The 21674-nt window shown below is 38.9% G+C and overlaps 1 protein-coding gene across 5 annotated transcripts; it reads left to right on the top strand.

Annotated features, from left to right (window-relative positions):
* Positions 1–2: 2 nt before the first annotated feature.
* brd8b (bromodomain containing 8b) lies at positions 3–21000 on the top strand. Of its 5 annotated transcripts, none has more exons than XM_053481352.1 (19): positions 3–104; positions 705–801; positions 1677–1746; positions 1889–1938; positions 2643–2765; positions 4183–4263; positions 4871–4935; positions 5052–5191; positions 5318–5509; positions 5620–5722; positions 7434–7559; positions 8414–8589; positions 8720–9205; positions 9386–9576; positions 9680–9772; positions 9854–9922; positions 10086–10368; positions 10534–10632; positions 19574–21000. In XM_053481352.1, the coding sequence occupies exons 1-19, from the start codon at positions 86–88 to the stop codon at positions 19631–19633; spliced, it is 2523 nt and encodes an 840-aa protein (XP_053337327.1). In that variant the 5' UTR covers positions 3–85; the 3' UTR covers positions 19634–21000. The 5 variants fall into 5 exon arrangements, with proteins under 5 accessions (XP_053337327.1, XP_053337335.1, XP_053337320.1 ...); XM_053481360.1 differs by lacking the exon at positions 10534–10632 and adding an exon at positions 19246–19290 and having other exon boundaries at positions 9647–9772; XM_053481345.1 differs by having other exon boundaries at positions 9647–9772.
* Positions 21001–21674: the final 674 nt, after the last annotated feature.

Here is a 21674-nt window from a genome sequence, read left to right as displayed (position 1 = left end):
CTCGTGCAGGCGGAAGTGCTCCGCTCCAAGCACAGAGAGGTTGCTAGTAGAGATAAATGTGTGCCGAGAGCAACTAGCAGCCGAAATGTCCACCGGAGTCGGAAGTAAGTGGCAATAATATTTGTTTGCTGGCGCTGAATATCATCAGCGCACAAGAGAAAGAGAAGGAATCAAACCTTGATGCGCGTTATTGTTGTATTTATGTAAGAAATTTAGAAATAAAACTATCGTGAGGCGAGCTAACAACAAAAGCTAGCTAGTCAGGCGGGTAGCTAGCAAACACCCGAGTGAAATTAATACTGTTTATACACTACCGTCGATGGTTATGTGTAATAAATAGGGATTATATACTTAATATTTTATTGTGTTTAAGCAAAAGATTCAATATGATAAAAGACAAGCTTGGTTGGTGTTCAGAGCTAAGCTAGTTACCGTTGCTACTGAGCTAGCCTTAGTCTTAGCCGCTGTGTTGTATATTAGGACATTTCAGAGAGAGAGAGAGAGAGAGTTATTTGTGATTTAGGAATGAGGTTACTCTTAGGTCGTGATGTTAGGGTAAAAAAAAACAAGGGGCTGCAAAGAATGTAGATAGCAAGTACTCAGTTACAGTATGTTGATATATTAATAATAGATGATGTATGTTAATTTTGTGCTGTAAAAATAAACAACCCTTTCATTAATAACCTTGTTTTTGGGTTGTGTAGAGCACAAGATGCTGGCCCTCGGGCCAACAGAGCCGTGGTCCATCCGGGAAAAGCTGTGCCTGGCATCCTCAGTGATGAGGAGCGGAGATCAGAACTGGTGAGGAACACATCCCAGAACATCACAAGAAGCGATCGCATGATCTACATCAACACAGAGCTCATTTAGAGCTCATTTAGTCCATTCTGGATTTCATTCAGGATGTTTTATTTAGCTTCATGATGTCTTCAGGATGCACCTTTCTTTAATAGATACTTTATTGATCCCAAAGGAAATAAACATGGAGTAGCGATTACAGATCATCAATCATGTATAGCATAGTAAAAAAAAAACTGGAGGATGACCATACTACAACAGAAATTATTATGATGAACAAAGTATTTTATATATATAATACTCCCATGTACATATACATACATGCATGCACCTGCAAATACAAATGGTAGGAGCAATAAATAAATAAATATTTTATTGTGCTAGAAGATAAGTGCAATCTATAACAACCATTACAACAACACAGTGCTTTGTGTTGTGTCAAGCCTCACCTCGAACCATGTAGTTAAAAGAAAAAGATTTAATAAAGAGGCCTAAATAGTTATAAAAAGAAAAGTTGAATAAGTGCTATAAGGAGAAAATTAAAATTTAAGTGCTTTACCTTTACCTAAAATATCAGTGAGTGTCTATGTTAATATTAAATCACATCTAACACATGTATACAAAAAAATATATATAAGAAATAGAAAAGGAAAGATGTGAGTGATGGGGATCTTTATTCTTAAATGCTTTAAAAAAAAAAGTAAGTGCTAAAGAATAAGTGCTATATAAACACAGTGTATTGAGTGAACTTAATAATTGCAAAATTTCAAAACCACAAGCACTAATAAACACACAAGGCATGCAAAAACTTTGTTTAAAATAAAACATTTCTATGTGATGTATGAGCACAAATTTTCCTCTCACTCTTCTTCTTACAGGGTGTCTGTGAGTCGAGCCATCAAACCTTTCTCCGAGCAGGGCCGCCCTCCAGACTGGTTTTCTCAAAAGGTATTCAAATTTGCTAAAGTTACAGATAAGGCAATGTTTCAAGATTATCTACCCAGGTCACTGGAGAAAGATCATACAGCTTGAAGACAAATTGTTTCTCAAGATTAACACACATTTCTGTTTTTTTTTGTGACCAACGCAGCACTGCGCTTCCCAGTATTCAGAGCTCCTGGAGACCACAGAGGCCCCGAAGTGAGTGTAACAAGTATCATACTGCACATAGTATCGCTTCAAGTTTAAAAAGCCAGAGATTGGATGCCTGTAAGGCCATTCTGATGGTGAATGATTGTATTTTTAGAGAATCCTCAAAAAAACACAGACTGAATAAAATGGCATCTGGGATTTCTCTCATGATTTAAAGGCGCAGAGACAACACTGTTACACTTGATTTGTGTGAGATTTATTTCCAATTCCATTTCCAAATGGATTGGTATGCTTTACATCCTGTATTTGTGTCAAAGGCGTATAAGACTCACTTTGTTGGACACTCCCTGGATGAAACTCATTCATAGGTCGGGGACTACCTGTAAATATGAAAATCCAAATGTTATTAAAACCATGAAATTGTTCCTGCTTGCTAGAACGTGCAATAAGGCACCTGAATAATAAGCCTAGCAAATAATTGCAATTTAGTACAGAAGCTTTCCAGAGAAGAGAAATCTTAGACAATAATGTTGTACTGAAGAGCGAAGCAGCTAAATAAAGCCCTTTGCTTTGACATGTGTCTCGTTTCTCTGGAAACCTCATGTCACTGCAGTTATGTACCACTTAAGTACACTCAAGATGTTTTTTCTCACACATATACCTTTTAGAGACTTTAGAGGATCAGTGGTGAGCATGCTTTTTAAATGACTCATGAGGGCTTTGAGCGCTGACAGTGTGTTGATGTTCCACAGGCGGAAGCGTGGTGAAAAGGGAGAAGTGGTCGAGACCATCGAGGACGTGATCGTGCGCAGGCTCACAGCAGAGAGGATTGACGAGCTCAAAAAACTCCTCAAAGACACACAGGAGAAATACAGGTGTCTATCCTGACATTTGATCTTTGACCCTGCTGCATTTACATTGTACACTAAGTGCATCATGGTTATCTTGTTGGGGGGAAAAATCCCATCAACTGGGAGAGGCTTCAGACATCAAACTGTGCATTTGGGTTTTCTGGTATGTCATGTAGAGGCAAAGTTATCGTTGCTTTTAAAACATGTCAATGTTGCTGCTACCGGAATATGGATATGATGTCTTATAATTGTAGAACTCACAAAATACACTTTGTCATCTTCTTTTTTTTTTCTTTTTCTTATAATTGTAATGCTGCATAAACAATCTAAAGAAAGCACAAAAAAAAATCTTAAAATTAATAAAAAAAAAATTTAACACCTACTCATCTTCTATACCGCTTTATCCTGTATTCAGGGTTGCGGGGACCTAGAGTCTATCCCAGGAGGCTTAGGTATGAGGCAGGGTACACACTGGACAGGGTGCCAATCCATTACAGGGCACACACACATACAGACACTACGGTAATTTTGGGAACGCTAATTAGTCTAATCTGCATATATTTGGACTGTGGGAGGAAACCGGAGTACCCGGAGGAAACCCACCAACACGGAGAACATGCAACTCCATGCACACAGAAATGGGAATCGAGCCTGGCTGGGAATCGAACCTGCGCCCTGAAGGTGCCAAATTAAAACACGACTGCTCTATATTTGTATTGTAATAATGTACTATAGTTTTTATATATAATAGAACATATACTGTATATTCTGTATTGTAATTCATATACACGAATATATATTCTTATAAGAATATGAATTACAAATCATTATTACAATACAAATATAGAGTAAGCGTGTTTTTAAAGTAAAAAAAAAATTTTTTTTCCAGTTTTCGGCCAAATGCATCCTAAATTTTTGGTTTCAGCACAGAATTTTCATTTCGGTGCATCACTAGTCCAGACCCTGAAATATTTGTTAAAACATACTAATGCAAAAAATTGCTACAAATGCTTTGGCTTTTAGGGCCGACCAACTTTTACAAACTGCCATTTTGTAAACTCCAAGGTTTAGTTCTTCATTTTTTTTTCTTTGTGTTACACTGCACATATGGGTAGATATAGGGAGGGAGGGTTAGTATGTTGGATTTTTGAAATGTAAAATTAATAGAATCATTAGGCAATCAAAATATTGTTTTAAAGGTCGTATGTATGTGTCATTTGCTGTATGTAGAAGACCACTTTTGTGTTGGCAAGTAAACCCGTCCAGTGCTGCTGGCTTCCACTACAAGTATATTTCAGACTGTGGGAAACACCAAACAGAATTACATTAATTCATTGCTGATTATTTTGCAGATGGAACAAATTTACATTGAGTTCTTAAGCAATAATAGTATCCTTTCAGCTTTTGAATTAATTATTGAACGTTTTTTGTTTGTTTGTAGGAAGCTGAAGAAGGAGGTTGACTTGATTCAGGCAGGACACATGGACTCCAAGCTTGAGGAGCTCTGGGGAGAGATTGAACAGTAAGGAAAGCTTTTCAGTTCATGTGTATTATTGTCAGGCCTTGCTATTCTTTTGAGAATGTAGAAGAGTGTGTAGAAGAATGTTCTCAGTAGGAATAATTTATTTGTCTTTAGGGGGAAAGTATTTACTGGTAGTCCCCGACTTACTAACGAGTTACGTTCCGGGAGCACGTTCATAAGTCTGATTTGTTCTTAAGTCCGATAAAGTGAGTTTTATATGCCTTCGACACGAATTGACAACGTAAAGTATACCAATCCACTTGAAAAGTATACTAAATTTGCATCTGCAGTGTCTGTTTTTTGTACACTACATGTGAGGTACTTCTGTGATTTGTTCAGATTTACGAATATTTGTCGAACTGTAGTCTTTTCATATCTGCGGACATTTGTTCATAATTCGGGAGCTGCCTGTATAAAGTAAGCATAGTTGAGTGGTTTTGCTAAACGTAGACATGAGCATGAGTTGTAAGTTACACACTCTGCTTTTACATACACTCGCTGGCCACTAAAGGAACAAGCGCACCCATGTGTTCTCATATTATAAAATTTAGTTGATTGCTGTGATGAGTTTTGTTGCACACTTATGGTGTGTAAATGTATCTGACAGAAAAAAGAAACAGGAGGAGGAGGAGGCTGAGCAGAAGAAGAGGGCTACAGAGGCGGCCTATCAGGGTAGGTGCAGAAGAACACAAGTTGCATGCATGGTCCTTTATTTTACATTTTATATTAAAGGTATAAAAAATTATATATTTTTTTTCTTCCCCCTACACATACACGTACATCTCCAGCACGACAAGCTGCTAAAAACACAAAGAGGCACCCAAGCATCACCGTACGTTCTCCCCTGGGGGCTGGGTCACCCAGCATGGATGTCTCACAGCCTGACACTCCTCAGCCAATTATGGATGAGTCCTGTCCCAGTCCTATGGTGCGTTCATGCCCCCCTCTAGCAGTCTCTCAGGTTTAAACGTCCGCTCGTTGCAAAATGCAACCTGGGTACTAAATTCAGAACCTCAGATTTCCTCTCATTGTAATCATTGTGTGTTTTCCTCAGACACAGGGCGTGCCAGTGTTCATTCCGGTGTCTGAGTCAACCGGTCCAGTGCATAAAGAGGGAAGTCTGGGTTCTCTGATAGATGAATCCCCACAGAAGAAGCTCCCGAATCAGAAAGCCACGCCCCCACCTTCGCCGTTGTTGTCTGAGCTGTTGAAGAAAGGTAGCCTCCTATCAGCCAGCCCCAGACTGGTAAGCATAACAGATTGAAATCGAAAAAGCATTGTAACTTACTTTTTTACTTTTCTTTTTTTTTTAATTGTGGGTTGTGTTGATAAAATCGCTGTTTGTGTTGCGTTCAGGTGGTGGAAGGCGAGGTGGCTGCAGCTCTCAGTAACGGTGCTCACAGTGTGGATCTTCACGTCCCTACAGCCGTTCATTCCACCAGCCATGACGTCTCGACAGGTAAACCCTTAGCGCGTCTAAATCATCATTTTAGGTTTCTGTGCTTAATTTACACGTTTTAATAAGGCAGGTATGTTTACTGCCCGGATTTAGATTTAATTCTATAAATTGTGCGTTCCCTTCGTTCGTTTTTAATCAGGGTGTCTCTCAGGAGTACAGATCTCTAACAATCCTACTAATAATATTAATTTGCTTAAGTAAATTACAGTATATTTATTCTTAATGCATCGGCTTGTTACAATTCTAACAACTAACGTTACATGTTGCTGGTTTTGTTATGCATGAAAATTATTATACTTGCATTAGGACCGTTATTTAATGTATTCAGAAGCGATAAAAACACTAATTTGTAATATATTGTTATTATTATTATTATTATTTACAGGTAGTCCCCGACTTATGACCATTCGAGTTATGAATGTCCGAACGGACCGCCGATCTACTTCCGGTTCAATCGCGGAAGTAGTTCACGTGTATTGTACAAAAAAATAGACACTGCAGTGCACCAGATACCGATATTTACAATTATTTACAATATTTTCAGTGCGTAAGTGAATGTATAAAATGTCTAAAGTCTGGTATATTGTATGTGTGTGCGGGACATGCGGGAGAAATGATTCAGCCTCACCGGTTTCAATGAATCAGTCCGGGAGCCCGATTAATGCAGAATAATTCTAATTTTTGAAAATCCAGTAAAAAACAGCTTTGCGACAAAATGCCATCCAGGATTCCCCTCACAAATTAAAGGCGCAAAGATAACAGCACTTAAATTTCACAGAAGATTAATTTTTTTAGGCGCAGAAAGGGAACAGATTAAGCCAAGTGGATTGGTATGCTTTACATTGTATTTGCATGTCAAAGGCGTCTAAGACTCAGTTTCTTGGACTTAAAAACAAATCAGACTTACGAACCTGCTCCCGGGACAGAACTTGTTCAGGGGACTACCTATTTTTAGTTTGCTATACTTTATAGTTAGTGAGCAGAAACAGCAAACAGGTTTAATGAAGTTAGTTCTGTTTACAGTTGGGATAAAGATGGTGTATATTTACATGAGAAATATGAAATGCAGTTGTTATGCTTTGTGATTGCCTTTGAGTGAAGTTTTGCTATGTTGCGCTTCTGCTTATGTTTGCTCTGTCAGTGTAAAAGTACAAGCGCCATAATATAAAAAATATTCAGATGCAGTCTAATGCAAAATTGTATAATGTGACTGAAGGGGTGGACATTCACTACGTCACTACTTTAGACTATTAAAAAAAAATAAAAACTCCATCGTCTTACTGCGTTTGGTTAAAAAGTTGAAGAAGGAAAGCTAGGCTAAACAATATGATTGATTTGGAGCGATGGCTGTCTGGCGCCTACTTTATCGGTCCGACTCGAGGACATCCCGGCGCGCTCAGAGCTCCATATACTGAGGAGCACATTGTATGTTGTTTTGTTCAGATTGGTTCGTCGTAGCGAGACTTAATACAGAATATTCAGGGCCTCTTTCGAGTGAATGACTCTGTAGAGCAGTTTAATAAGCAATTCATAATTTACATGTTTATTTCTTATTTTTCGTTCATCCACCTCTGCAGTCTGTCGTGTTTTTAAACAGAGATAGCTTTGCGTTGCATCTCCGTCTGGCTTTTTTCCCCCCCGTCACTAGTTTCCTGTGCCTAGTATGTGTGGTTTTAGCGCTGTATCTGTGTTTTGTGTGTCTGTGTGTCAGATGCGCCAACATTATCACGTTTGTTGGAAGCCGCTCCCCCAGTCCAGATGTCAGCCAGCGCTGAGCCCACTAACCCCCCCACTGTAGCTCCTCCCGTCTCTGGACACCACTTTATACCCAGCACAGGTCTCTTTACCTCTTACACTCTATATTACAGCTCGGTGTAGGTTTCTTTTTTCCATCTATCAGTTTACAAAGGAAATGATCTGAGCTAAGTCTTTAAAGGAATACTTCAAAGATTTTCAACCTAACGGAGATGTACAATAAAATGAAATGCAATACAGTGGAACCTCAGCATATAAACGCCTTCCTTTACAAATTTTCGCCTTAAGAATTTAAATTTGGCATCTAAGTGCAAAGCACTTTTGCCATACGAACCAAACGCCGAAGTTGTGCATGGTCCGATTAAAATCAAGCGAAGCTAGTTTGTTAATTTTGGTTAATTAATAATTTGTAATATTGGTTACATTTTTGAGTACCTGGAATGGATTATGACAAAATCTAATCAAATCTAATGTAGTTATCTGCATTTAAATTTTTTTCTCATGGAGAAAAAACGTATCACAGTACGAGTTTTTAGCCTTAATATCTTGCCTTCAGAATGAATTAAATTAGCATGCTGAGGTTCTGCTGTGCTTTTATCGTGAAACGTGTGGTAATATTTTGTACATTAGAGATGCGATAATGAAAGAAATGTCTGGAGTATTCCTTTTATTTAACCACAAACTTACGTTATATGTTTTTTTATTATTATTGTAATACTACTAGCTTCATGTCAATTTTTCTTTTGTCCATCTATGTGCAGTTTGTGATGCTTGTTAAATCAGACTGATTTTAAATCTCGCTGTGATTGGGCATTTTTAAGCTTCCTGCTGCATTTTCACCTCAAGCACATTATACCACCACCACCAATAAAACATGAGGAGAAGCATTAGTCCTGTTTTTGATGCAGAAACTAAACTGTGTGTATGTGTGTTTAGGAGCTGCAGTAGCAGAATGTTCTGGTCCAGAGTCAGTGCTGACGGTACAGTCTGGGTCGGAGCAGACAGAGGAGCGAGAGGGTGAGCTTGTGGAGGATCTGGTGGCTGTGTCTTACATGGAAGACGAGTTGGACCTGGAGACAGTGGGGGACATTATAGCTATTATTGAAGAAAAGGTACAAAAAATATATCCAGAGATACACAAAAGCATTATTTATTGAATTGGCAATCCAAGGATCAAATTACCTTACAGCTTTTATTTTCAACAATTCTGTGATGTGCTCTCTCTCTCTCTCTCTCTCTCAGGTGGACGACTCGGTGGAGGTTTTGGATGCAGCAGCAGTTGAGGCTGCTCTATCGCTATGTGAGGAGGCAGTAGCCGGGGGTCACTCTCTCTCAGACCCCTGGGAGTCACAGCCCTTTAAACCCCCCGAGCCGGAATCTAGAGTTTTTACCACACCCCAGCTTAGCTCTCCCTCTCCTGCGTCCGCCGCTATTGTGGTAGAATCCGTCATGGTGGAAGAGATAGGACAGACTGGAGTGTCCGAGCTGCCCACGGAGGACCACGAATCCGCCCCCGCGGCAGTTCCGGGAAACGCACGTGAGCCTGAGACAGCAGGAGGAGAAGAAGAGAGGGAAGGAGAAGAGGACGGAGCAAGGGAGGAGGAACAGACGGAGAACAGGACACCCAGTCCGTCTGTGAAGTGCGAGAGCGAGGAGTGGACGCAGCCGGAGGCTGAGACACCCTGCCTCGACTCTGAGGACAGCTCTACCTCCGGGAGAGACCCGAAGGTACGTGATCTTTAACTCAACAATGGATAGAAAATTAAGCTGACAACCAGGTTTCCATGGTAAAAAAGATGGGAAAAGAAAGAGAAAACAAGTATATATAAATAAGTCGCTGAAAAAGAAAAACTACAGACTCGACTTAACTTGATGTTTCGTGTGGATATGTCTCTCATCTCGCTTTAGGAAGTGAAGGACGAAGACGGAGGGAGTGAGGTGGATGCAGACGAAGGGATGGAGATGAAAGAATGCGGAGAGGGACCATATCTTTCAGAGGTGGACCCCCCGGCAAGCGAGAGCGAGGACGGGTACGGCACCAACTCCCAGCGCTACACCACAGCAGACTCCACCGCCAGCAGCCCCGCCTCATCCCAGTTGTGAGTAGGGTGTGGGTGTTGGCAGAGTTTTTGAAAAAACAGAATATGTCTAAACTCATTAAATAATTAGTTTATCGTCTGCTGTTGTCCTGCTGCGTGCCAGTTCGATGTGCAGTGAGGATCAGGAGGCTTTGCAGGCCCAAAAGATATGGAAGAAGGCCATCATGTTGGTGTGGCGGGCAGCAGCCAATCACAGGTTAGTGCTGTTAAATTAAACGTTTAGAATGGTTACTTTCTGGCTTGTGATTTTAAGACTTATGTCTGGTGATACGCACAGGTATGCAAGTGTGTTTCTGCAGCCTGTATCCGATGACATCGCCCCTGGCTACCACAGCATCGTACACAGGTTCTAAAACACGTTGACATGATGTCGAGGTCATATTACTAAGAGCAATCACTAAACTAGCATTTTTTTGTCTTGTTTTTGAATGAGTTGGATGTAAATGAATAGCTTTAACAACATCAGTAAGTCAGCTACACAGTCTCACACTTCCCACCCTCTCGATCAGGCCCATGGACCTGTCCGCAATCAAAAAGAACATCGAGACGGGGCAGATCCGGACGACGGCCGAGTTCCAGCGAGACATCATGCTTATGTTTCAGAACGCGGTCATGTACAACAGCTCGGACCATGACGTCTACCACATGGCCCTGGAGATGCAGCGCGACGTCCTGGAGCAGATCCAGCAGTTCCTGGCGACCCAGCTCATCATGCAGACGTCCGAATCGGGCATCAGCGCCAAGAGCCTCCGCGGGCGAGAGGCCAACCGAAAACAAGACCCCAACGACAAGGTAAGCCGTGCACACCCGACACGCCGACTCCGGCTCAAGGAAGAGTGATCAGAAACCTGATTTCATTTGATCCTGGCTGGAGAAACAATCCCCAATCCTGCTAAAGTCCCTGTCATTAAGCATAGCGCTCGCTGCATCGCCTAACGCATAGTCTCATATACTTAGAGCCTGAGCCCAGCACACAATGATGCACATTTAGAGCCAGAACCAGCAGCCATGTCCAGAAGGAAAAGGAACAACTCCAAACAAGATACTATTAAACAGGTCAGTGAGATTAAACACACACACATATACTGTGCACGCAGAACCTGTTTACACCTGGCAGTTTCATGCTTACAAAAACACCCATTTAAAATGTATTTACATTGGATTGTTCTATTTGGGGTGTAAATCTCTCTTGGATATCAATACACCTCTATAATCTTCATACACACCAAGAAGGAAATAAGAACAATTTGGACAGTTTGTGTACAGAAAATTCTAAAGATTTATTTTTTTTATTTTTTACTACGTAAATTACAAACTACTTACAGAAGAACCAAAACCCAGTTTTACACAATACGACTTTGCAGCATGTTCTATATGAATAGGAGAAAAAAAACGTCTGAGGCAAAATAGGTGCCATATAAAGGTGCCATACTAGGAATCAAATGCTCTGTATGCTATTTTGGGCACCAGTGTAATTTAATCATGCCTATCTGTAGCATTATTTTGGTTTTAATAAAGTTGAACAGTATTTTTAAAAATGCAGAACATGTTATTCGTAACTAAAGGCTGAAAAAATGACAGTCTAAAGTTCTAAACTGAGACTTTAAAAGTCAGTCTAAAGTTGTATTTTTATGCTTAATTAAACAGCAATGTAAAATATATAAGAGAAACAAAGATTAATTGTTTTTTTTTAAATTGAAAAATCAACTTTTATTTTTAAAATGTATACAGCATTTAAAAAAAACATTGTCATTATTTACAACACAAGGAATAGCTTAAAGTTGACTGAGATGAATTACGTGCATTACAGTGCCATATATTTTTTAAAGCCTTTTCTCAGATCAAAAACTAAAATAAAGTCATTTCAAATGACTTTAAGCGTCAAAAAACTAAGGCAAACATTAGTTGTGCAACTTTCAGAACTAAAAACTTTTTATCGCTACCTTCTATTTTGCAGCCCGCACCAGAACGCTCCCTCAAATCAATACACAGCTTACTGTTTGCGTCTCCTCCCGCTTTGTGGGTGACATAAGCGCTGCTTCTTCGTCGGTGTTTACTGGCGACTTGCATCTGGAAGCGCGCTGTGTCGCGCAAAACAAATAATTGTTTAAAAACGTAATGCAAGCTTTTAAAATTACTTAAAAGAAGCTTCGAGGCAGAAGATTTTGCCTCAATCATTTTTTGTAATCGAATTACTGAGGAATCGTCTTAGCCCCAGTCTAAAGATTTGTGTAACTGCACAAATCTTTCATTATGAGTGGTAGGGAATGAAAGGTCCTGTTAATTTTTTTTTTTCCATTTTCTTTATTTCAGCATAAAATTGAAAAAAAAAAAAAAAGCTGCTGTCAGTTGAATAATAAGAATAATTATTATTATTTTCATTTTTTATTTTTTTTAAAGGTTTTTGATTCTTGGTTTTATGTTAAAAAAACATAAAGGTATTAATGATTCATGGATTATAATCGGCTAAGGCCGTTACAGTTTTTAGCACAGATCATGTTTTATAGTTGTTTGAGCTGTGGTGGCTCAAACGGTTAAAGCTCATTTAAAGGTTATTATTTTGAAGGTTGTAGGTTCAAGTCCCTGCCACTGCCAGGCTGCCCACTGTTGAGCCCTTGAGCAAGACACTTAACATTGTCAGCTCCAGGAGAGCTCTGACCCTAGCTTCCTAACTGGGACATGTGAAAAAAAAAAAAAAACAGTTCACTGTGCTGTAGGATATAAATAGTGCACCGACCAGAAATGGCTGGTATTCAGTTTGAATACAGTGATCTAGTGATCGGCCCATCAGCCTCAGATATAAATAATTCTGGACAGAGCCAACAAGCTTTCGATTGGTACAGCAGAAACAGATTTTTATGGTGTCACGATATCAAGAATTGTGTGAGTTATAAGCCTCCAAACCGTATGAGCATATTGTCTTAAAATCCTCTTATTATACAGTACATGCTTACACAAGTCTCAAAATACTACGAGCGCAAGTTAGTCTAAAAAATTGTCCGCGTTAGAAGCCCCGTGTGCGTTAGAAGCCCAGTCGCTCAGTTGCTCACTGCTGAGTTGAGTTTTGAGACGTTGGAGGCATTTGAGGCAAAAAAAAAAAAGTCACTGTTTCTGTACCATTCACATATTGCCATCCCAGGTTAGTAGGAGTAAATTATTTGTTTAGATATAAGGCAGATGACATCAGAGATGTAGCTTTTTGTATAATTAAATTTTATGTTAAATTCTTATATTTAAAGTTTAAGGATAATTTATTAAGCTGAATTTTTGGGAGCATATTTAGGGTTTAAACTATGAAAATAGGCATTTATAGGCAATATAAGGGTGCTCTGGGTGGGGGGTAATGGGGGTGTTGACTTACATAAATATTTATTGTATAGAACATGCAAATAACTTTTGTAAAACTAGGATGGAAATATTGGAAAAAAGTTTTACAATTATAACTCTTTAACACAACAAACCATAGATTATTATAATTTTTTTTTTCTGGAAAAGCCTTTAAAACAGTATAAAAAAAGGTTAAACTAGAAGTGGCTAATGGCTAAAAATGGCTGTTTCACCAAACAATTAGACATCCTCATGATAAAAGCTGTTATTTAAAGTCTGATCACAATCCGTGAGAGCATGCTAATCATGGATAACCTGTAATAAAGCTGTTTAAACAGCGTATAAAAGGTCGACTCAGTCCTCAAGACTTTTTTTTTTTTTGAGGACATTAAAAGCACCAATCCAAAATCCAAAATGCATAAATGATTTTCAGTCAAGATGGACATCAGAGAGGAACAACACATATATATGTCAAAAATATTCGCTCGCCTGCCTTCACGTGCATATGAACTTGATAAGCATCCGTAAGGTTTAATATGATGTTGCCCCCCCCCCCCTTTTTTTTTTTTTTGTTATAACAGCTTCAAATTTTCTGGAAAGGCTCTCCACAAGGTTTAGGAATGTGTTTATGGAAATTTTTTCCATTTCATTCTTCTAAGAAGCGCATTTGTGAGGTCATCATAACATAATATTAAAACCCTACGGATTAAAAACCGGATGTTACTCAAGTTCATATGGATGTGAAGGCAGGTGAGCGAGTACTTTTGGCAAAACATCAATCTGACATTTAACATATTAGGAAACAGTGTAATCATAAATCAGTTCCATGAGAATGCCAGGTGTAAATCTGGTCCTGGACACCTCAGGAAACAAAGATCATCAGCTAATTAACAAACGCCTGGCAGGAAATTTCATAAAAATGATTGACACGAGTCCAACAGCTACTCAGTCGAGTTGAATTTCTAGAAAGATCACTTGATGGTAAGTTTTCAACATGTTAACTTGTAAAAGTGAAAGAATCTGTTCAGAATAGTTCTGATTCACTAAACACTTGTGTCCTCCCCACCCCACTGGCCCTGTGTCCCTTTTAAATTACCAGAAATTGGTAAAAAAACAAACAAACAAGGTAACACACATGCCTCAAGCTTCCCTGGTGAGATTTGATCACTTCTTTCCTTGAGAAGGACGTGAACGTGTGTGCGACAGTTTGTAGCTGCATCATCTGCATGAACCTGTTACATTCGCATGATTCCTCTCTGTGGCCTACTGTCATGTGTACGCCGACGTGTCTGTGACTTAAACACACACCAGACCTGAAGCAAACCCATGTCACCATAATGACTCCATCCACATGATGTCCTGCCTGCTTTGTGATGTGTAACGTGTGTGTTGATGTTCAGTTGAAATAAATCGTGCATGTTGTGGTGTAGTGATGCAGAAACAGCCTGAGGGATCACTAAGGGGCCAGGTTTCTCAAAATAAGAAATAAGCTACTTGAGGTTGTGTGTTCATCGTTTCACCCGAGTGCATTAAACAATACGAGAAAGCTGAGTGTTTAATAAATTAATACAGCTTAGTCATTTTTTTTTCTCGAACATAACAGCATCAAAGGGAAGTTTTGACATTTTGTTAGATTTCGCATTTGTTTAAAAATTTATTACAATAATGTTTATCATTCTATCGACAATATTTAACAATGACAGAAGGGAAAAAAGGTGTTTGAAGTGTTTCATTAATTTATTAAATAGAAAAGCCTGAAATATCCCAATTACTTAAGTATTTATACCCTTTGTGACACTTGCAATTGGGCTCTGCCACATTCTATTCCTATCAGTGGTCCTTGAGATGATTCTACAGATTGATTGAAGTCCACCTGTGGCTATTTGAATTTATTATACATATTTCGAAAAGGTACACTTGGGACAAAGGGCCTTGGTCAGACAGGAAATCAAGAACGCAGGGCACTATAAATAAGATTCTAAGTTCTATTGTGGAGATGGGAGAGCATTAATGAAGGACAATCATCACCGCTGCTCTAAACCAATTAGGCTTCTGTGGTACAGCGGCCAGATTTCTCACTAAAATGCAAATGATTTCTAGCTGGAAGTTTGCTGAAAAGCGGCTGAAGGATTCTCAGACCATGAAAAACAAATCCTCTGGTCAGATGACACAAAGATCAGACTATTTGGAATCAGGAACTCGAGCATCATCCTGTGGGGAATTTTTAGCGACTGGGACTATGAGATTAGTCCGTATAGATGGAAAATTTATGCAGACAAAATAAAGAGCTATCCTGAGTGTACTGTAAATTTTCTCCAGAGTGCTCAGGATCTCAGGCTGGGGCAACTCTTTACATTTCAGCAAGACAGTGAACCAAAGCACAACGCAAAGAAAACACAGGAGTCGCTTCAGAATAACTCTGATCTAAACCCAAAAGAGCATCTCTGGAGAATCCTGGACATGGTTGGTACCCATACAACCTGGTTGAGTTTGAACAATTCTGTCAAAAAGAATGGAAGAAACTTCCAGAAGAAAGATGTGCCTTGTGAAGATGAAGCTTGTAGAAATGTTTACAAAAAGACTTGTAGCTGTCATTACTGCCAAAGGTGTTTTAACCAAGTACTAAAAAATGGCTCTGAATACAGTAAATGGAATATTTTTTGTTTAAAAAAATTATTGCGTATAGAATGATTGTGGGTGGGGGGGATTTAATACATTTTAGGATAAGCATGAAACCAAAATGTAGCAAACATGAAAGGGTCTGAAAACCTTGTCGGCGCTGTATATAATTATGAACTAGAAAGTACAGGTTTCACATGGATCCTCCCTGGCAGCCAGTGAGCCACCGACTCCTGATATGGAAACCCTGCAGTCATACACCACACACTAACAGCTTTAAAAGCAGAAAACTGTCACTAAACATGTGTAATATCTCCTCACTGCTGTATTTTGGGAAACTTGGCCTTAAAATGTTATTTATTTATTTAATACATTATTTACAGTTGTGGTTTGTGTTGGTGGCGTACTATTTGTTAAAATTTGTATTCACACACACTTCAGGACATTTACCACCTCCTATCTCACACTATATCAAACACAATTCATTCCACAATACTTTTTTTTTTTTTTTTACACACAAACACCAATCGCTCATCTACCATTTCTCTCACATTCTCCTGTCAAGCACTGATCTGTCATCTTTCTCAGCTCCATCTCAGACAAAACACACAAGTGGCTTTCCTTGCTTTCAGTTCTCTTTTTAACACGCTCTTTGTGGAACACTTTTCCTTGAAAATGTTTGTGGAATCCCCTCTCTCTCTCTTACATGCCACTACGTTCTGCTGCTTTACATAAACTTTGGAAGATCACTTCTTGTAAGCCCGAGAGATTAAATCTGCTTTGGCGAAAACCTCTCCAATCTGGCGTTCCAAAAAAAAAAAAAAAAAAAAAAAAGTTTATAAATTCTGTCTAGATTTTTTATGTAAACATGTTAATAAGTGCCAGTCAGTAGTAGATGACCCTAGCATGTTCACGGCACAGCTGATTTACGTTTAGTGACATCCACAATAAAAGGCCAAAAGCTCACAGTAAGCTGAAAGTGACAAACACACACACATAAAAAGAAGGGAGCTAAAACTTTTAGCAACAAGACTCAGATGCCCTTACTTTTATCCTAAAAAAAGCTCGGACCCAGGGTGCCGTCACTTTTATCTTGATGAAAGCACAGACCCGGGTGCGGTTACTTTTAACCCAATAAAAGCTTCGACTTGGGCACCATTACTTTTATCCTAATAAAAGCTTGGACTCGGGTGCCGTTACTTTTATCCTAATAAAAGCTCAGACTCAGGTGCCATTACTTTTATCCTATTTGAATGACTAGACTGAATTCATTCATTCAGTTTATTTTTGTATTCATACAATTTTCAAATATTAATATTATAAAAATTTTATTATAAAATTGGCAAATTTCTGAATTTGAAGTGAATGAAACAAGGATCACGTGAGGGAGTCCGCCTCATCTCCTTCATTTTCATCAACGGCGTGAAAGATGTACAAGTACATTAATTTTATATTCTTGAGTATATCCCGTTGAGTATAAAGCTGTTTGTACGTCCAAATCTTTAAATGTTCAAAATATATATATTAAAAAAATATCACTACATCACTCAGAAAACGATCGATCTGCTAGCTAGTTCTCACGGCAGGAAATTTAACACTCCTCCTTGTAAGCTAGATAATAAAATGATGGTGCATATATTTTTCCATTTTGCCTTCTGGAAAAGAGAAGTGTGTCCTGCCTGGAAAATCCCCTCAGCACTACTCGACAAGGGCGTGTCCAAAAAAGCGAAATGAAACACACATTCTCTAGCTTTTGCTTTCATTTCCATCCCACCTGTACATGAGAGCTCCTGTATTTGTGTGTGTGTGTGTGTGTGTGTGTGTGTGTGTGTGTGTGTGTGTGTGTGTGTGTGTGTGTGTGTATTCACAACCTGCTGTGTACGACTAATACATGTGTGTGGTTGTGTGTGCTTTCTCCTGGTGTTAGTTTGTGTATTTGGTGAACATACTGTACTGTACAAGTGCTTTGAGTTGTTGATGTTTTGTGACTTTTAACCAGGATGTTAACACAGTGTCTCTTCCATATCCATGTTAGATGTGTTTCCACCGAAGTCTTGATATCTTTGTATTGTGGAAGATCCTGTTCTATACTACAGAAACAATGACTTTTCTTTAGAAAAAGAAAAATGAAACAGATGCAAGATTTTACTGTGTTTTATTTTATTAGCATGTATTATGCTGAGTAGAGTATCGCCACATTGTGATGACGGTCATCCCAGGGCAGAACTTATTTCTTCACACTGTAAAAGTGCAACTTTATACTTTGGAATATTTGAGACTAATCCACACAGTAAGACTTCACTAATAAGAGAACTAAAAATCTTGTCCCTTCTGATTTGTACATGTTTTTAAGAAGGCCGTACATCCGTGAATAACAATCCTGGCCAAGGTGGCTCGGGACCCACCGCAGTCGTTCCCAAACATCTGATTCTTGAAAATTGACAGATAACTTTTCGCTATCGTGCGGAGGAGACGCATCTGTCTGTGGAAACTGTACACACAATTTATCACCAACTCCACTTGAACGTTACAGGAACTCAACTGCGAGTTATTGCCACATCTCCCGTACAGTCCTGACCTCGCTCCAAACCATTTCCACGTTTGGGCCATTAAAGGTCGTGACGATGATGTGAAGCCTCATTTAGGTGTCGTGGCTTCCCAGCCGATAATTAAAAAAGTAAAGTTTGTTGTGAAATGCAAAATAAAAAAAATCCTGAATCTTGATTTATGAGTTTAAAAAACAAAAATCTGCAGAATGATTCAGTCACGTAAATGGCTTCATTTCTCATTTGTTGAACCGACGCGCCTCTAAGCAAGGCTTCATATGGACACGCCCCCTCCGAGCTTCGAAGCTTCTTTGTCATAGTAACATCACTGATTGATGGAGTTTTTGGGAGGCCACCATTTCAGACATAAAGCAGGCAGTCCGATCATGGCTCCATCTTGAAGACGACAAAGCACCAAAGGAAAGATGTAGAAAAATTAAGTCATGATTGACCCTGAGGAATTGAAGCACTCGGGCCTTTTTTCCACCCAAAGTCATTTGAGCAGCAGGTGGTCTGCTGAAGGCGCTCTGTAAAAATGACGAGAGCTGGTGCTGACTGATTCAAAGTGACATGCCAAATTATATTGATTGCCTAGGAAATTATTTTAAATGCTGTAAAGCGTCTTCACTTCGCTGCAAGACAAAGCGACATGGAGACATTCCACTGTGAGTGATCAGATTGAGTAGTGGCATGCAAGCGCCACCCCTGGTATCTTCTGCTCCAAAACGTAAAGTGAGATAAGAAATAAAGAGCTCCTCTTCCAAGCCCTGTGACTCAGGAGGTAATGAAGCAGTTCACACTTTTTTTTTTTTTTTTTTTAAGAAAAAAATAAGGATGCCCCATAAAAGCGCATGCCTTATGTTCACTGCGTTGGAGAACATAAATCTTTGTCTGCGCTTTTACAGTCACAGCATTAAAAAGGTCACTGGATTTGTTCTTCTGTGGCAATTTTCAATCACTCATGCAACATTTTGAAAGTTCCTTGTTGTTAAAAAAAAAAAGCTGTATGTGCTTTACTCTGCTTTACCTGTCTGTCTGTATGTCCGTATATCTTTTTGCGTGTCTGTAGTTCTTAGACATGTCTGTAGGCTGCTGCGTGTCTGTTGTGAGATACAGAGACGTGTGAGTGTGTGTGTGAGAGGGACTCTCTTTCTCACTGCTGTTTGTCCTCCTACAGGACAGTCTCCCCATGGCCTCTCCTGCTTTCCTTCTTTCTCTTTTTGTAAGTATCCAGCTTTTCTCTCTGCTCCCTTAATGCCTGTCGTCTTGCTTTTTACACACACACACACGCACACATACGCGCGCACACTTTCTCCCGTTGTAGGACTGAATTGAGTTTTGCACAGACCATATAACTAACTAGTATATTTATACATACATTTTAATTTTTATACATTTATGTAAAAGAAGAAATCAGTTTTAGAGTGTACAGTGTCTGGTGTGTCATGTCTGACAGAATGTCCATGAGCTCATACTTGCACCCATTGCTTTTTCTGTTTTTCCAGGATGGAGGCACCAGAGGGCGCCGCAGTGCTATAGAGGCTGATATGAAGATGAAGAAATGAACAGGATCCGCAAAGCCTTAAGCATCTCTCCCTCTCTCTTTTTTTTGTTTGTCACCTGGACTTATTGCAGGACAGACCAGTGCTCTAATGTGGACAAGAGTGTGTGTGTGTATGGAATTACACTTGGTAATCTATCCTACCTTTAGTCTAGCAAGCAACAAGTCACTCGCATGCACGTGTGTATATCGTCAGTTGTGAAAAAGTGGTGGAAGCTATACGTGAGTTTTACAGTTCGTAGATCAAAATAAAATTCAACCAAAGTTTTTCGCACTAATGGTTGTGCAGTTTGGGTTACAATGAAGAAGCTGAAGTCAGCATTAACAGAAATAAATTGAGCCAGAGTAGACTTAAGTCAGCACTATCATAAAAAAACAAGGTGGCAAAAAAAAAGTAAGGCAAAGATAAAGTCAGTTAGTCAAATATGTGATGTTTAAGATTTTGCAATAAAGACAGTGTGGCTTTTTTTTTTTTAATACGTAATCCGCATGCACCTGTGATCTCTGACTTGCTGTAGTCTATTAAACACGGACTTCTCGTGTAGCTGAACACTGCCCTCTTAGACAACTGGATTCGCTTAACATCATATAATTTCATTTGTAAATACAAAGATAACATCGCTGATGAAGATCAGAGTCGTAGTGTACACACACATCTGCTCCTGTTGTGGGAACATTCATACTGATACAAGTCGTTCAGTCACATGCACATGGCATCATCCTACAGATACGGATCAGCAGCTTTGGTTAATGGCAGGTAAAGATATGAGAGGCGTATGTTCCTGTCTGACAGGAGAGGAACACGATTTGATCTTCACTGTTGAAGCGCATCCACATAAAGTTTTGACGTGCATAATGAGATTGAATAAGTCTATAATGAATGAAAATCTCTAGAGATCAGCATTTATGCTTTAGAAATGCTCAAAGCAGCCCGTCTGCCACCAACAGTCACTGTTTAAGATCACATGTTTATTTACATCATTATGATCTTTCATGTGAACATTAGCTGAAGCTCTTGACCTGTATATGCACCGTAATGTACAGGTGTTCCTAATAAAACGACAGGATTTATCTCCAATCAATAGACGGACATGGTGGTGAACGTCGAGCACGTGTGTTTTTTGGATAAGTGGTGTAAAGGGGAACATTGTGTAAATTTTATTGTTTAATGGTTCCTTTAATCTACTCGGTGTCTACTAAATGTCAGTAGATGTGCACTGTCTGCGCTCAAAAATCAACTTGTGTGTAAAATAAATTCCTTAAAATGTAGCTAAGGAAATGTCCTGTATAAAAAACGTGTATGTTTAAAAGAACCTTTTTCTACTTGTTGTAATTTATGTGTGGTAATAAAACTTAAAACTGAAAAACAAAGTTTATGGTCTTGCAACAATCTTTCCAAACACTGACAGCGCAAAACTAAAATCATATTGCCTTTTCGTGATACGGCATATTTCTAAGTAAAACACTCAGCATTTTGCGTGCCATGAGTGAAGTAGCATGTGACAGTCATTGTGCAACAGTAAAAACGGGACAGTTTTAAAAAAGAAATCACGCTTGAAAAATTCTGACTAAGAAAAAAAAATTCTGAAGTGATACTGATGAGTCAAGTCCAACAGTAGTGTAAAAAGGGTCAGTTTTGGAGTTTGTCTTTAAAATTCCAGGATTTAGCTAAATCCTTTGACATAATGACACTGAAAATATAAACCCTGCTTCTTTAAAGAATGAGTTGTTTAAAATAAAAATAAGCCCTGTTTATTACTTCTTTAAATAAGTAGTTTTTTCTATGAAAAAAAAAATAAATCCTGCTTAGTGCTTTATTAAATGAGGTCTTCAATTTAAAAAAAAAAACCCTGCTTTGTGCTTCTCTAAAGAATAAGGTTTTTTTTTTTCTTTAAATAAATCCTGCTTAGTGCTTGTTTAAAGAATAAGGTATTAAATAAAAACAAACCGTTTATCACTTCTTTAAAGAATGTGGTGTTAAATACATAAACCCTGCTTAGTGCTTCTTAAAGAATAAATGCTGGTTAGTGCCTTTTAGAATGAGG

Source organism: Clarias gariepinus, chromosome 2 (assembly GCF_024256425.1).
Source record: "Clarias gariepinus isolate MV-2021 ecotype Netherlands chromosome 2, CGAR_prim_01v2, whole genome shotgun sequence".
Classification (NCBI taxonomy): Eukaryota; Metazoa; Chordata; class Actinopteri; order Siluriformes; family Clariidae; genus Clarias; species Clarias gariepinus.
Note: the sequence above shows the minus strand (reverse complement) of the source record. Positions and strands in the feature narration are given on the sequence as shown.

What these genes read in the sequence shown, in the direction of transcription:
- brd8b (XM_053481345.1), top strand. An exon ending in CTCTGGGGAGAGATTGAACA is followed by an intron (nt 4,264 to 4,870) that starts GTAAGGAAAGCT and finishes TGTATCTGACAG; the next exon opens with AAAAAAGAAACAGGAGGAGG. An exon ending in CAGCCATGACGTCTCGACAG is followed by an intron (nt 5,723 to 7,433) that starts GTAAACCCTTAG and finishes TCTGTGTGTCAG; the next exon opens with ATGCGCCAACATTATCACGT.